The sequence below is a fragment of the Saccostrea cucullata genome, unplaced genomic scaffold, assembly GCF_032062105.1.
Source record: "Saccostrea cucullata isolate Sc308-1 unplaced genomic scaffold, CSIRO_AGI_Scuc_v1 ctg31, whole genome shotgun sequence".
NCBI lineage: Eukaryota > Metazoa > Mollusca > Bivalvia > Ostreida > Ostreidae > Saccostrea > Saccostrea cuccullata.
The window spans coordinates 1,413,533-1,430,813 of record NW_026918875.1 but is presented as its reverse complement, the minus strand read 5'-3'; the positions used below and the strand labels follow the sequence as shown (position 1 = coordinate 1,430,813).

The window sequence follows — 17,281 nt, the reverse complement described above, 5'->3', positions numbered from 1 at the left end:
ATTACCCGTAGATTTTCTGATCTCGGACAGAGATTTAGAACTTTAAAATCAAAATATTTTCGTATTCACCATTGATACAACCAAAAATAAAAACACAATTATGATTTCTAATTCATGGATGGGTAGTATTTACCCTATTAAACCACCCAAAAACCACCACCTCCTTTTCTTGTCTTAATTTGACGAGTTGGACCAAACATTCAAAATAATAGAGTAATCTGTCCAATTTTGAATTAGAAGATTTCAGGTTGTTATTACGTTTTCACTAGATTTTTTTCATTATTTGTTCTAAAACTTAAGTAGTATTTTAATTTTATTCAGCATGCATATGAGAAGTTTATAATTTTTCGAAAAAATTCTCTGTAAAAGTTTGGCAACATCCCGTTTATTTCTTAATGGATTTATTGAAATGTATTGAAGACAAATTCTTTCACACTTTTAAATCTTACTCTAAAGCATCCTCTGATTTACGACTGTATGTAAATTGATTTCACTCAAGATACCTGCAATTTCTTTTATAATAGCATTTCGTCATCGGAATTATCAGGAGAGTCACGCACGGAATCTGAAGTCACTCACACGCGATACACTGAGGATGACGCATATCGTGTTCCCGCTTTATTGCGTGTTTCTTTATATTCTGGGAATTTACATACTAGTTAATTCTTATACAGGTAAGTATATTATATGACCAAAAGGGAACCGACTGAGGTTCCACATCTAGGTTTTACCTTCTGAATTTCGTTTGATTTATATACACCATGAATGGATGAAGTACGAAACGCAAAATGTATTCTGTCAAAGGTTGACCATTTTTATATCAATTTTAGATAGATTTATATTATCAATTTTATGTATGGAAATTTAAGGTAATTTTTTTTTTTGCACAATTATTGCTTGACCCGATGCACAAAAAATACGTGTAGAATATGATTTTTTTTAAAAATTAAAATTGTACAATGCTTTGCGAAACATTATTTAGATTAGATACCATAGGGAAAATTTAAAATATTTTCTCGAAATCAAGAAATGAATGAAAAAAATCAATTTTATTTTTTTTTTACCTGAAAGGTAAATATAATACCTCAAGTTTATTTTTCTACCTTCATAGTCAATATATGGTTTAGTTTACTAGTAATACGTAAACCAAACATTAAAAGTATTCAATTTATAGTATATGTTTTATGTTAGATATTGTAGAATGATCTAAATATTAATTTCACTTAATATACATAAAAAAAATCAAATGAAATAATAAAAGACATATTCTTATTACACTTCAATATTAATATCTGCCAATGCAGAAACACGTATCATCCATTCGATATGAAATGATTAAATTTTATATTCATTAATAGACAGCATTGTTCCAATTAGCAGCGAAGGACTTCAAATTCAAATCTTACTAAATTATACACCAGTTTGTGTTATCTATCCCACAGAATGTTCTTATCTAACTTAATACCTCCTCTTTTCCTAACTGATATGAAAAAGGTCAAAAGTCAAATGTATTTTATTCATCAAAATAAGGGTTTTGATCAAGAAACAAAAATTGTAGTTAACATAAGCATCAAAGGTTTCCAACAAAAATGGACAATTGTTCCTCACACATATAAAATATTTCTTACATACATGTATAATAATAACATAACACACTCAATATTAACTGTTTGCTGACAACCAATTTTAATTTCCTGCAATATGAATGGTTGTCGATTTCTCCAACACTGAAAAAGTTTCACAAAGGTATACAGTTATGCTAAAACCCCGGGTAGAAAATTGCTACAATTGTATCCCTGCAATCCTCACAGATTGTTATTCACATCAAGGTAATAAAGAGGTTTTCCATTGGTTGTCAGTGAGAAAGCACTTTCATCAACCCTTAACAAAAACTATTCCCCGAATACAAGCCCTCGGGAAATAGTTCCTGTTGCGAGGTTGATAGAGCTATCCCACTCAAAGCCAGAGTTGATAAGTTTATTTCATTGTTTAATGTTAAGGAATAAACAATGAAAGTTTTTAAATGACAGACTGGGCAGTTACTTAAGGGACTCCGATCCTCAGCCAGGAAGGACAACTCTTTGATTTATAATCTAATTTAAAAAGTCTCAAAATGAAGCTTAAAAATTAAATATTCTCATGCAAGAATTTTCATTATATACCTCTCAATGTGCTTCAAGGTTCTTTGAAATTCTTAGTAAAGTCTAATAAAAAGTCAAAATTGTTACCCCGTAAAAGCATTTTGAAATTACATATATCAAGAAATTGATGTTCATTTTAATCTAACCATAGATACCAATGTTTATTAACATGATGTGAAATTAGAAGTAATTTATGATGCTTCACAATGACAGGAGAATCTTTATATACTTTGCATTGTAAAATGATCGAAGTAAATAAAAGAAATTAAAGTACATTATATGTAAAAAAAAAAAAAAAAAAAAAAAAAATCGTAGAATTACTTCAAAAGCTTGGATACCTATGATTTTTATTTTTAAAATGTGTTAATTGATCAAATTTGAATTGGAAAATGCGTAGCAAGTGTTTTTATTCGCAATTCCTGAAAATATATTTGAGGTTTCCTAATTTTCTCTATATAATATGATTAACTTGAAAGATGAAGTTTGAAGAATTATTGTAGTTAAAAAAACCCGTTACTTTGAAAATTCAGATACATTTTTTTTTGAGCATTTTCAATAAGTCAATGCTTGATTTTCAGAACCCCGAGGATCGGAGTACCTTAAAATAATAAATTTTGAATTTTTCAAATTTTGATCTTTTTCATACTTTTGCACGTTGAAAACTTAAGTACACTCGATGATGGTCATTTCGGCATCTGTAATATTAAGGTCATCTAAGCCATTTGTGAGAAAACCACGGACCAAATTATAAGCGGCATGGTAGCAACATGCCTTCACGGCTACGTTTGGGGTTGACAGAACAATTAATAAAACTAATTATTATTGATTATGAATTTGATATACATGTGTGGTATTAAATCATTCTGTATATTTCCCGTGTTTTAAAGCAATAAGAGCTGCATGTTTGATATCGAAAAAAAATATTTCAAATTTGTAATTAACTATTTCAATGACAGGAAAATAGAACGTTTATAAACGTCTGTTGGTTATATTGCTATGGAAGAACTTTTAATAAGCTTTGATTGAAGCAAAATTGAATTTTTGTCGTCCTGTACAATAATGGTTTCTTATATAATGCTATATATTCTGTTGTACAGAAATATATCTTATGAAACATTTTTATATTTTATTTTGGACTTATTGATCATAAGGGTTTAGATTACATACAGATTAATCATTGTAACACATTTTACCACCAAAATAAAATTCTCAAAAATGCAGCTCATATTGCTTTAATAGGTGGTCAGCTCTAGCTCTGACTTAAATCTTAAAGTATAAACATTGTTGTCTTTGTCTCCTACCGGTGAAATCCAGAAAGGGGGTTATATATTCCCTCTTTGTCTGTCCATCTGTCTGCCTAGCTGTTTGTCTCTACATCTGCAGAGATGTCAATATGTCCCACTTAATTGGTTTTCCACATTGTTTCTCTCTAAATGCCTGCAGATATTGAACTGATTTGTAGTATGCGAGTGTATCTTTATGAGATACAGATCATGTTTGCATTTTGATTTTGGACGGAATAACCTTTTCCATTTTTAAGGGTTTTCCTCTTTTTTTCTTAGTGCTTCAAGATTTTGAGTTGTTTACATTGATGAGTTATAGATCAAGTTTGGATTTTGCAATACTCTAAGAATGAAGAAAAAACATAATGAGGAAAACATTTAACATTTAAAAAGAGGCCGGGATTCCGTTAAAAATCATTCAAGAAAACCTCCGGTACTTTAAGACAAAACATTGCAATTTCAATACTAATACCCAACCGGCAAGTGTTATTTAATACCATTACAAAGTGCAAATGCTACATTTCCGTCGCAAATCATGGAAGCGGAACAAAATGCAAACTTGATCTATAGCTCATCAAGATACACCCACAAAGAAAATAAAGAAAATCCGCTCAATATCTTCAGGGGCAAAAAAAAAAAGTTCGGAAAACCAATTGGGGCAAACTGACAGACGGACAGACTGATGGAGAGGCGCTGAGGAACCTATAGTCCCCAGCGGTTTCACAGACAGGGGATTAATAAGGAAGTGTTTTATCTTCTGAGCTTACCAGATTCCTAAAATTAACATTCGTTGGAATTTCAGTTTTTCGTCGTTAAATGGTAATTAATGGTTTGAGAAACCTTTTCGGTATACAAAAAGGTCTATATATTCGTATATTCTGCACCAGATCCATGTATTGTAATCTTCTGGAAGTAGAAAATCTTAAAATCAAATTCTGAAAAATGTTATAATAATTCTTTCAATGTCCTTGTCTTCACAAAATAAATCATGTGTAGCATCAATTTTATCAAAAACTGAATAACCAGTTGTACTTTTAAGGGAAAAAAGACATGTAAAATCAGTCTCGCCATTAACAAATGATTGCATTTGATTTATTGCTACTAAGATTTTGCAGCAATTTTGTTGACTAATGGTTGACACTGATCGAGTGAATGTGTTGTGCTGATGGGAACTGCATTGCTTTGTGACTGGGTTTGATAAATTGTAGAAAAACTGCATTTTGTATTAAAATAATTATTGCAGATTGTGTATGTAAATTAGTAAAGATTAACTAAATAACCGTCCGCGGATTACCCGGGGTGGTCAATTTGTTTATAATTTGCTGAATTTGATTGATGATTGATTGATATGTTGTTGATGCTGAAGTGGGTCTGCCAATGTTGTGTTGATTTGTTCGGTGACCCACGAATATTGCCACAATACTCACCACATACAAATGAATAATCATTAACTTTTGGGGGTGTTGAATTTTCTCTATATAAATAAATGGTAATTAGTGGTTTGAGAAAACCTTTTTGGTATACAAAAAGGTCTATATATTCGTATTCTGCACCAGATTTGTAATCTTCTGGAGGTAGAAAATCTTAAAATCAAATTCTGAAAAATGTTATAATAGTTCTTTCAATGTCCTTATCTTCACAAAATAAATCATGTGTAGCATTAATTTTATCAGAAACTGAATAACCAGTTGTTGTACTTTTAAGGGAAAAAAGACATGTAAAATCAGTCTCGCTATTAACATATGATTGCTTTTGATTTATTGCTACTAAGATCTTTGCAGTAATCGTCTTCATACGTACAGATTTGGCTTCGAAGTTGGTGAAATACCGCGAATAAGTTGTATTGTGCGTGAGATTCAATATAATAATCCAATTTATTGCCGTTTTATGTCAGATTGTCGTAAAATATCAAAGACATGAGGACATTAAATACGCATTACCTTCCATTCACCTGATTCCCAATGATCCATCTGCCGTAAACCGGATATGAACCATATTGATTCATATAGTTATGCTTTGAAAATCTGGAAATTTTCAACGTTTTTGTACATTTTCAGCATAGCCATAGCCAGAGAATAAAAGCTAGTAATTATTCAACTACAAACATCTGCAGTGAGTTCTGTTTCCCCTCCAATGCTCCGAATTTATCAAACTTCATTTCAAAATACGACTGTTTTACTAGAAACATTGAATATCAACATAAATATAGTGAATAAGATTTATATAAAGCCTTTTTTCTTCTCCAGTTCAAAGACAAGCAGCCCGTCAGGCTTTAGATTACGTGGCTTTCATTGAGAATTTGGACAACTGCAGTCTGGGAACCGGGGAATCCCTAGATCTCGTGTTTGACCACACTGTATGGAATCCCCACGCACTTGCTGCAGTCCGATTGGCCAATTTCATCTCCAAAATTATTTCCAGCAACAACAACAGCATGTCTTCTTTGTCTGATGACGTCCTTTTCGCTCTCGTCAGGAACAATGTTCACCTGAAATCGATCATATTTGGTTCGGGAACGCCATTTGAACCACACGAGTCTTTGAGATATCCCCTGTTTTGTCCTTATGCATACAGGGACGAAAACCAGACATCTGTTCTCTCTAAAGATATTGCTGTAGAGTATAATTACACAGACCCCAGAACCGAGTACTACAATGTACTCCGCTATAAGGACTTCAGCAATATATCCCTGGAGACAGATAAAATCCAGTTCAGGTAAAGCTAATTGAACATTACACTCATATAAATTAGTACCTTTTAATGAAATAAGCTTTTTTCATCTATTCGTTAACAACATGTACCCTTTGGTATTGCAAGAAAAAGCAAAATATGTAACATCGAACTGGCCTAATAGTGTAATTTTGAGTTGAGAACAAGTACTTTTCTTTCTCAAAATTTCAAATTAAAAAAATGTTTCCATGGCAACGGCAACCATTAGAAAATTTGAAGTGTATTATGTACGTATACACTTGATGAGTACCATTACTGTTCATATTCAAAATAACGGCAAGAGCATACAATGTTAAGGCTATCAATAAGCTACTTTGGTAAACATCCTGTGCATGCTTACTTGCAAAGAAATAAATGTACATATAAAATCGTTATTCCCAAATTAAGATTTTATTATTAAGGGTAGATATCTGTACATTTGAAAATAAGAAGCTTTATTTAAGGATCGAGAAATTATATACAATATAAAAATGCATCGGGGGAAAATTTCTCTATTTTTAAACCGAGAACCTCTGTTTAATCGTAGTTTAACGGATTTTTCAACTGAAAGTCTGAAACACATTTTAAGGATTTCTTGAAGATGTTGAAATTACTTTTCCTGTGAAAACTTTCATTCTTTTACTCTTTTAAGTTATAACTAGTTTTCTTTATTCAAATGCATATAAATTTCTTCTCCAGGAATCCGGAAGCAAAGTTTGGTTGGTATTTAATTATGAGATGATGAAAAATAAACAACAAACACTCAACAAACTATATGCACGTACAATATTTGATCAGAACTATCAATAAAAATGATTTGACTGAAAACATTAACGATAAAAAAAAACTCTTCAATCACTATATGAATTTAACAATTTTGCAGAACAGTTAAAAATGACCTCCAAAAATTAAGATTTTTTAAAATGAACAATTATCTGAGCAGATCTGGCGATTCTCTCCTTCCTGCTGTGGAGGTCACGCAGCCCGTGGCCACACTGGATGACGGCCATTGGACAAAGCCCTACTTTGACTGTGGAGGGGGAAATGTGTGGATGGTGACTTATTCATCTCCAATATTTGGACTAGCACCGGACAAAAAGTCCGTTGTTTTCAGGTACAGTTAGAGTATATCATGAGTTGAAGTATAACTCAAATCATTCCTTTATTAAAGTAATCTATATAAAGAACTATCCACTTGCTCTGTTTTGTTGCACAAATGCAGAAAATTGATATTATTATCCAACTGTATGTAAAACGTTGCATCAGAATATATTTCTTGTAACTTCCAATTTAAAATTGGAAATCTTGTCATTCATGTACGAATCTCTAAACCTATAAATCATTATTGAATCCCTGTGTGTCCATACACTGATCACGATAATTTTTTTGAACCGAGGCAGGTTAAAGACGTGTTATTTCAAAAACCCTTGTTAGCAAATATAACCTAACGATAGGTCGTATTATGTGTTTCACATGTGTTAGGCTGTGTTTTGGTAAACTTAATTTGACTATATGTATGGAATATTCCTTTTATCTGAGTATTACACAGCTCTCAACGTAGCTGATCAACAAATGATGCTTACTCTTATAAGTACCTAAATCCACCTCTGGTATATCTATTGTGCATGTTGTATTTCCTGTATACCAATTTGTATTGTTTGAAGATAAATTTTTGCATATAAAAACGGTTTCTCGGGTTTATTAATAACGTCTTTAAATCACACGATTTCGCATATTAGTCATAAGATTATCTCATATAAATGAAAAAAATAAAGATGAATAACAATTTTGCATGAAAATATTATTTTTTCAATATGATGGTCACCGCGTTCGTTTCAAGTGTAAATCAAAAGATTTTGCAAATAAATTAAATGATTATTGAAGATGGATCCCAATGAAGTTATGGTTAAGAGAAGATTTCGCTTAAAGATTACAAGTGCACAATGATGAATAAAAACTTTATAAACAATCAAACCTATAAGCACGCAAAAAGCTATGTTTAGCAATTGGTCAGGCAAAAATAGTAATTCACAGCCGCCATAAATTAAAAGCCTAACAAAACCATGAGATCTGTTTTTCAAAATAAAACTGAACAGTTATAGGTTTTTTATTCAAACAAGGTCTTCAAAACAACCAGAGATTTGTAATTGACGAGATTGAAGAGAATCATGTAGCATTAACTTTTGTCAGAAGCTTACTTAAGTTGAAAAAACTATCATATATATACTCTGCATAGCTTTTATGTACGAATCTGTTTGGAGTTATACATAAGCATAATTTGCAAGTGATCGTATTAGGTAAAAGAGAAGTTAACTATGGAAAAGTTGAAGTCGTTATGTTTTGTAAGCCGGTGCAAAAGTTTCCCATTAACGGCTATATAGTCAGTAAACATCCAGATATTTAATATTGAGATAAACTTTTTCTTATTGCTAAAACGACGATCACATAACTAAGTACTCTTCTTCAGCAATAGTTTCTTTCTCTTATGCAGAAGCGCTAAAAAGTTTTTAACTAATTTTGCTTTATATAAAGATTAAAGATATAAAGCTAGTAGATTGGTACAATTAATGTGGAATTCTACACATTGTTGAAAAACTTGGTTTTCAAAGACCACCTTTTAGGAAAATGTGTGAAGATATATATTGTTGAATACCATATATCGTATTATTCTTTTTAAAAATAGAGTTTAATACACAGTAATAAGATCAATGTAGTCTTTGTGGAAAACTAACATTTAATTTATTTCTTAGCAATTTGAATTTTCATTTCTATCCTTACAATGTAGGGGCGTGGCAACTATTGACGTAGAACTCACTAACGTTGACGTAAATCAGTGTGACGTTGATACAATCTCGACAAAGAAGGGGATGTTTGACATCTTTAGAGGAACTCATCTCTGTCAACCTTCCACAACAGTAGGTTCTCATGTCTGTCCCTAAATCTACGTTTATTTAGTAAAGCCATATATTGATATATTTCTGCAATTTTTGCTGCAAAGAAATCTGGCTTCCTTATACTGCTTACATTTTTGTCTATTTACTGATTCTTAGTGTGTTTTCACTCCTGGTCATGGGTTTGGTCGAGGAGCCTACATCTGTACATGCGCCAAAGGATATTTCTTTCCATTTATAAAAGCCGAAGAGAAGTTCTACAATGGTTCCGACATTGAAAACACTTCCAGTAACAATATGACGTCACTGTCGCAGTACACGTGTACTCCTTGCGCGCCAGGTTGTGCTGTTTGCATAGATTCGTCGCCTTGTCTGTTCACGAGAAACATTGCAATGAAAGGGATAATTCTTGTTCTGACAATGATCGTCATATTCCTGATTCTTTTAGTATCAGCTTCGGTATACCGTTTGAGAGAAAATAAGGTAGTTTGTACACCTGCTTTTACTGTTTTCCCTTCTTTGTACAGGAAACTGTATTGACTCTCTTATTTACTCTTAGGTACCGCTTGTTACATGTAGCTAGAAAAAGTTGTATTTTTTCTTTGTATTGAAATCATCGAGAGGTCAACTATATAGATTTAGCGCATTCTTAGAAAAACAAGATGTGTTTGTGAAACACTATGCGCCCGGCGGCAACAAAGTGCAAAAAACTACATTAAGCAGATAAGTCACAGTCAGGGTCACAAGGTCATTGACCTTGATGTCATTTGAAAGAACATAATTAGTGAAGTAAGCATACCAAATATGAAGTCTCTATCTCTCATGGTTCAAAAGTTATGGTGAAAGTTCTAAAAAGCTATTTTTAGCATATAGGTCAGTCAAGGTCACAAGGTCATGACCCTTGTGTCATTTAAAGCTTTATTAGTGGAGTATGCATACCAAATATAAAGTCTCTACCTCTCATGGTTCAAAAAGTTAGGGCGAAAGTTCAAAAAGCTGTTATTTTCATATAGGTCACAGTCAAGGTCACAAAGTCATGAATTTGATGTCATTTGAAAGAACTTAATTGGTTGAGTATGCATAGTATATATGAAGTCTCTACCTCTTATGGTTCAAAAGTTATGGCGAAAGTTCGAAAAAGCTATTTTTAGCATATAGTCACAGTCAAGGTCACAAGGTCATTGACCTTGATGTCATTTGAAAGAACTTTATTAGTGGAGTATGCATAATAAATATGAAGTCTCTGTCTCTCATGGTTCAAAAGTTATGGTGAAGGTTAAAGTTGACAACAGACAGACAGACAAGCAGACAAACAGATAAACAGACAAACAGACAGGGTAAAAAACAATATACGCCTCGGATCTATCGATCCGGGCGCATAAAAATAAATGCATTCTCAAACAGTAATAAGACCTAAAATTTCATCACACACACAAAGTGGATGAGAATTTAGTCTTAAAGAATGTAAATCTAGTAAGAATGACAATATTCTGTATATTATGTTCACAACTACAATCTAGTGTTGTTGTTTTTTTCTTATCTCTTAAAATTTTTAAAAGTAAAATGTCTGATTTCCTTTAAATGAAGTTTAAAAAGTACTGATACAAATTATTAAATATCATACGGTGAGCGCTATTGTATTAAGGAAGGCCCACACTTTTACGGATCCGGTTCTAATTTTACACATCAATATAAAATTCTGATTTTCACTTTTCTATTGATATAAATCTTTTTGGGTGATTGAAAATGATTTAGCAAGTATATATTTGTTTATTATAGTGTTATTGTGCATATGAAGCATTTAATATACATTATTTATGGAAATTAACACTTTGCACTCTGTCCATAAGATCTATATATGTCATTTAGTGCACACACAAACACAAAATTCTTAATTGCTTTTATGGACCTAAATCTTTTTCATTTTCTTTTAAGCAAACTAACCTGAGATTTGTTTTTATTGATTTAGAGCCTATATCATCCATTTAATTTTTACTTTTTAAAAATTTTGCATTGAATAATTGAAAAAATTGATATTCCAAAAATGGAGGTATACGTCTTCAAAAGACTGTTTTGCTAAAATTCTCTGGTCAACCATAATAAAGTAGCTGTTTTTGTTAACATTAGATATAATTCTTAATAGTTTTAAAGAAAAAATGGCATCTAAACATTTTGGATTTTGAGAATTATAAAAAATAAAGATATTTTGAGATTTTTTTCTGAAAGACATGGACAGATTCAACACCAATTTGTTAATGTTTTGCAGTAAAGATTTCAAAAATTCTCTCGTCAAATGAATATTTTTGATCTTCATAAGTTTTAACATAAATTTGATGTGATTTAGTGCATAACTGAGAGAAATATGAAATCACACTTTTCTATGTTCAATTTTGGCTGTTGAGTTTTTAGAGGTATGTGCGCTGAGACATGCTGTATGAAAATTAACCTGCAAAGATATGTCTTTTATGGGTGTTTTAGTAAGTTTAAGACTTGTTCTAGGTATTCAAATTGAAAAATTATCAGTTTGATAGAAAATTCTGAAAGTACGGACCTACCTTAATTATATTTATCTTTGAAACAACACTACATTAAAATCTTTAATACAGAACTATATATATTACCTTTATTTCAGGTAATGAAGAGTGGGAGTCCTATATTTCTCCTTTTGATGTGCATTGGAGGTATCTTAATGTGTTTGCAGGTAAAACTATGTTTTATGAAGAGATTACTTGTCAACTTTTATATATATAAAAATCTTTTTAAAGAAAACATTTTTCGTGTAAAGCCATGATTCCACAAGCTCTATGGTCGATTCAATGATCTTGCCAGCAAATACAAATCTATCATTAAGACAAATGTTAACTGACATTTGTCATACTAATTATTAGCCGATTATCTAAACACTGAATTGACCTCATTTGTATTGTTTGAGTGGACATTTGAGCTTGAATACTGTTCATTATCGCTACATTTATTCCATTCTAATATACCTAATATCTGCTGCATGTTCAATTGATTTACCTATTACTTTGAAGTATTCCAATTTCATGACGTGGATTTTTATAAACACATTTGAAACTGCTTCCTATTCTTATTACAAGAATATTAAAGGTGCATAGACACTGATTTGAGGTTAATTTTTTTTTCATCTAAAAGTTATTTATTAAACTTCTTTCGATAGGTTTGATTGACACATCACTGCACTCTCACAAATTTTAATTTTATTCTTAAAGGTGCATAGATACAGATTTTCTGTATAATATCACGACTTATATATTGTAATAGCATTTCACAAAAAAAAATAAACATCCTATTTCGTCTTAAATTTATTGAAATGTCAAATTCTTAGATGGTTTTGATTGACACATCCTTGCACTTTCACAAATTTTAATTTCATTCTTAATACTTTATAAAACTGTCAACCTTGGTGTGTATTTATGAAAAATATTAAAACTTTAATCCAGAAAATTTAGAGTATATACCCGTCCAAAAGTTTTAATAACATTTAGATGAAATGAAAGATTTTTAATATATTTCAACATATTTTCGTGTGAAATGTTATTAAATTATATGAGTCGTAATATTATACAGAAAATATTAATTTCAAATCTGTGTCTACGCACCTTTCATTGTCTTTCATTGCACTGTCTATGTCTTTTATTAGAATATTAGTTTAACCGAGTCCAGAGAAGTAAAGTTTCTAGCAAGATAATCAATTCGGTAACAAAGAACGGCTACACAAAACAGTTTATAGTTTTATAAAGGAAATCTGTCACGAAACATTGCCAGAGAAGGGTGGTTTTCTAATCATACTATGCTGAAATGTATTTTTTAATACTTCAGGACGTAGGATATTAAAACTGTGTTAGAAATTTTGAAACATTTGATGCACGCTTCACGGTACATGTATGATAATTTATTATAATTTAAAATTAAAAGATCTCAGAAAATTATCAATGAGAAAGTTATATTGTAAAGTACATATTCCACAATCACTTGCAAATATTGTTTAAGTCTTCGAGAAGATTTGATCCCCAAGGTCATATTTTGAGTATGACTTTGAAAAAAGTCAGAGTATATTGCAAATTCTCTAACGCCCTTGTTGCAATAACAATCTACGAGTATAGTTGGGTCGTATATTTCCACCCAGTTGATAAGCCACTGTTTTCACACCTTTTTGGACTCCGGATTTATTTCCATACGTAATGCAGTGTTCACTGTTAATTTGACCAGTGCCAGGAGATGTCCTCCCAGACACGTGATCTTATCACTGGTGTTTCCAGGTATCATTGCTTTTGCCTTATTTGCAACTCTTTTTTCCTTATAGATTTCTGAGTTGAATCACACATCTTTGCATTTTTCATATGAGTACACTGTATCATAGGTTTTAATACTTCTATTATATAACAATAGTGTTTTGTTGTTTTTTTTTTTACAGATGTTTGTGATGTTTCCTGACGCCAATGACATATTATGTACGATCCTACCATGGCTATATCATGTAGGATTTTTTCTGATGTATGGGGCACTCCTCTTAAAGACATGGAGGTCTGTGTCCAAGCTAACTATTATAACTGATAGGTCAACAGAGTCAAACTTTGTAGTTCATGAGAAGAAAATTAGATTTGTCAAGGATATTCAAATATACTAATGTTTGCCAGAGGACAGTATAATTTATTTAATCTCTTATATCTTCGACAGAATATCAGTAATTTTCCGAAGAGGACAACTAAAAAAAGTACATATAACTGATAAAACCTTATTACGTCACATGGGGGTGATCCTTGCAGCTGTAATAGGTTATTTGGTGGCATGGACTGCAGCCAATGACGAAACTTCAAAAGTCGTGAAAACTTCCTCAGGATTAAAGTTTGTGATGTGCACAGACAATTGGTGGTCGTATTCCGCGTATGGAAGTGAGTACAGTAGCAAAGTACAGTACACATACAGTATATATCTTTTGATAAAAAGAAACAGATTAATGTCTATCATTTAAAAACACTGTTCATAATGCCTTTGGCTTTGGTGCTTTATCAGACTCTATTATATTGAATGTTAGCCACAGACGGAAAATCAAGTTTTATATAGTGAAACAATCGCAAGTTGTTCCATTTTCAACCAGAATGGATGATTGCATTATGACATTGTTCAGTTTTGACAGCCTTTTACAAATAAGAACATAATTAATACCATCTTGGCATGTTATACAAGTGCATATCATTTTACCGCCATTAGTCCCCAGGTCTCACGCAATGGTCTATTTTACTTGTCATCAGAAAAGAGAAAAACTGTGTCACAAGAAGGTCTCTATTTGCGTTTAAGCCTGAAGATAACCACAATCTACTTGTCTATTGGCATAAGTACAGATGGTAAGACCCATGGGCTTATTATTCGAATACCAAGTTCCCTCTTTCCTGGAAAAGAAAAGGGCAGTGATCGAATTTCTGATGAACGACTTTTCTAGATTTATGAAAAAGTACCAGGTTCCACTTTCAAAAACGTAGAATTTGGTCGAGTCAATATTGATTATATCTTTGGTACTACATGTTTAAGCATATCTTTAAATTAATTGTAGGAAATGAAATTTCATACTTCGAAGATAATAATTTGTGGACTATATAAGTGAAAGTTTATCTTTCATGTTTTATATTACTGAGTAGTAATATTTGCTTTTATTTTTTTTTTTTTTTTTACTAATTACATATGAATTATAAAATTAAAGCTATTGTTTTCGAAACAAAGTCTGTATATTGAAATAGATACTATTTTTAAAATATTTTTATTTAATACAAGGATAAACTTGTATTGATATATTTTTTTGTTTTGACAGTGGAAGTTCTAATGTTGTTGTTCGGGGTATACTTATGTTTCACGGTACACAAAGCCCCAGCATCCTTTAACGAAAGTAAGCACATTTCATGGTCCATTTACAACGCCATCATCGTCAGTACCTTCATCTTGATCGTCAAGTAAGATTCTGAAATGGGTATTTAATAATTATCAATAAACTTATTTTTGTTTAATTATTAGTTTTGTTTAATTCTAATCCACTTGTTTTATAGTTTGATGATGATAAGGAAAAGTTATATCAAGTTTTCAGGATATTACAATGTATAAAAAAAGGTTTTCATAATTGTATATGCATTCATATACATTTATCTTCAGTTTCTCCACAGAATATCTATCCATTTGCACTTTACTTTTTACGAAAATAATCGTTAATCCAAAAGATTTTGTCTCTTTTTACAACCTGATTAAGATCAAGTTAGGTTAGGATCTTCCTTCTACAATCTGATTAAAATTAGATCCTTTGATCCGCTCCTAAAGATCACTACACAAGTATCTGATTTCAATCAGATTGTTCCCATATAAGTATCTAAATAAAACTGAATTCCATTACTCTTTAAAGATATAGAATACGTTTAACGTACTGCATTATGTGCCTGTATATTCAGATTTTTTCAGTTGCTTAATTATTATTAAATTATTCCAGTTACTTTACTGCTGAATCAGTAGGACCAGATTTGATATACGCCATGGTCTTTCTGAATTGTCAAGTTGTTGTGACAACGACAATAGCGATGATATTTCTACCAAAGGTATTTTCTCGGGAAAATTGTGGCGTAACGTTTATTTATACCAAGGGAAAATGGATATCTGCATAAAAAAGAATTTTTATCATAAGATATTTGTTCCGCTCCAACTAGACCGCGTGTATTGATTAGACTGAATAACTACAGTAATTATTTGTATTTGTATATCACGAAAATATTTGTTTAAAACAACTACTAGTACTCTTATTGTTCTTATAATTTATCGTCATTTTGTCTCTTATCTTTCTATCCCACTTTTTTTCAGTTTTATGCCGTTCATATGAAAGTAGAGGTTAAGCGAAGGGACAGTTTAAAAACTATTACAGGTAGGATGAAAACTTATACCAGCAGTGGCCAACATCGCTCTATAGCTGTCCAAACGATAAGTACTGGGGAGGAAACGGTAAGTTATTTTTTTGGTAAGATTTAGTTTCCATTGTTAAATATGTTACATGCAACAAAAATTGACAAGGCTTGGGTCAGCAACTCTAGACTGCTTACGTACATTGTTGTAGGAGAACACGGGTATTAGGAAGAGAGAGCAAAAGGAGAGTAAGCCAGCAGATGATTTAGTAAATGGAAAATTTGAGAAGTTTGTGCCCTTTGTGTATATTCAAGGCAGTGTTGAGCGCAAAGAACCATGAGGGAACCCTGTGTATACATCGAGCAACTCCGAAATGGAGCATGAAGTGATAATGTTATTAGAATTGAACAATTTACTCTTGATTATCTTAATTTTTGGTCTGTACTCTACCAGTTCCCAAAGAGACTTTCTGATAATAATTAATTATTCTAAACAATAATGAATATTCTCGAATCACTTGACAAAACTTCAGGGTAGATGTCTTGTAATTCTGTTTATATCTTGTAATACTTTTCAATCATATTATGTCACCGATTTTCATATTTATCAATGAATTAACTATTTTTATCTAAAAAAAAAAAAAAAGAAAGGAATATGTGCATATTTAAAAAAAAAAAAAACCCACAAATTTCGCAGAATTCATAATCTGCAGCTTTCAAACCAAACCCTTATGATGAATTTCAACAGAAACTGATGTTCAATTTAACTTCCAGTTAGATAATATGTACATGTAATATGATGTTGATACATATACGTCATAGTTTTCTTCATTTTGTTTAAGTGTCTTTGATGAAGATGAGAATTAGACCAAGAAAAAAAACACAGCACGCATTTTTCACAGGAACAGAATGACAAAAAATCTTTCACTGGACACATCTCTAGATGTATCTGATTCCTCCTTTAACTTGCAACCAATTTATCTTGAAAGATCAGTGGATTATTCTGAACAAAAACTTACCCAATACATGTATTCCTTACATTTAACGTGATATTGCAAACATCTATCGTCTAAGTTGATATAGAAATGGGTTAAATTCTTTATTCATAGTCAAAAAAAGTCACGGACAGAAATCTATTATTGTTTTACTATACATTACGAAAGTAATCTATAATCCGCTCTGCAAATGTTGTAAATCTTTGATGTTTGTTATTCCCGGCATTACAAATACTACATATTTAGTATGCTTAAAGTAGTAAATAAATTAATCTTTAAATAAAATTAGGACAGCTACAGGTGAAGGACTCGGTAACATATCTTGTATTACAATGAAAAGTACTAAAAATTTTCAGTAGTTTATAG

At 31.4% G+C, this 17,281-nt stretch overlaps 1 protein-coding gene across 1 annotated transcript; it reads left to right on the top strand.

The window, feature by feature from the left end:
* The first annotated feature begins 595 nt into the window (after positions 1–595).
* On the top strand, positions 596–16,590 carry LOC134273449 (probable G-protein coupled receptor CG31760). Its single transcript, XM_062755646.1, has 12 exons — positions 596–674; positions 5,671–6,139; positions 7,077–7,247; positions 8,919–9,048; positions 9,184–9,507; positions 11,657–11,725; positions 13,463–13,572; positions 13,726–13,940; positions 14,855–14,993; positions 15,518–15,623; positions 15,883–16,020; positions 16,133–16,590. The coding sequence occupies exons 1-12, from the start codon at positions 596–598 to the stop codon at positions 16,259–16,261; spliced, it is 2,079 nt and encodes a 692-aa protein (XP_062611630.1). The 3' UTR covers positions 16,262–16,590.
* The last annotated feature ends 691 nt before the right edge of the window (positions 16,591–17,281 follow it).

Excerpts from the sequence above, each read along its gene's own strand:
- LOC134273449 (XM_062755646.1), top strand. The coding sequence starts at position 596 with ATGACGCATATCGTGTTCCCGCTTTATTGCGTGTTTCTTTATATTCTG. Across the intron at positions 7,248-8,918 it reads AAAAAGTCCGTTGTTTTCAG|GGGCGTGGCAACTATTGACG; the intron begins GTACAGTTAGAG and ends CTTACAATGTAG. Across the intron at positions 13,573-13,725 it reads CTCCTCTTAAAGACATGGAG|AATATCAGTAATTTTCCGAA; the intron begins GTCTGTGTCCAA and ends TATCTTCGACAG.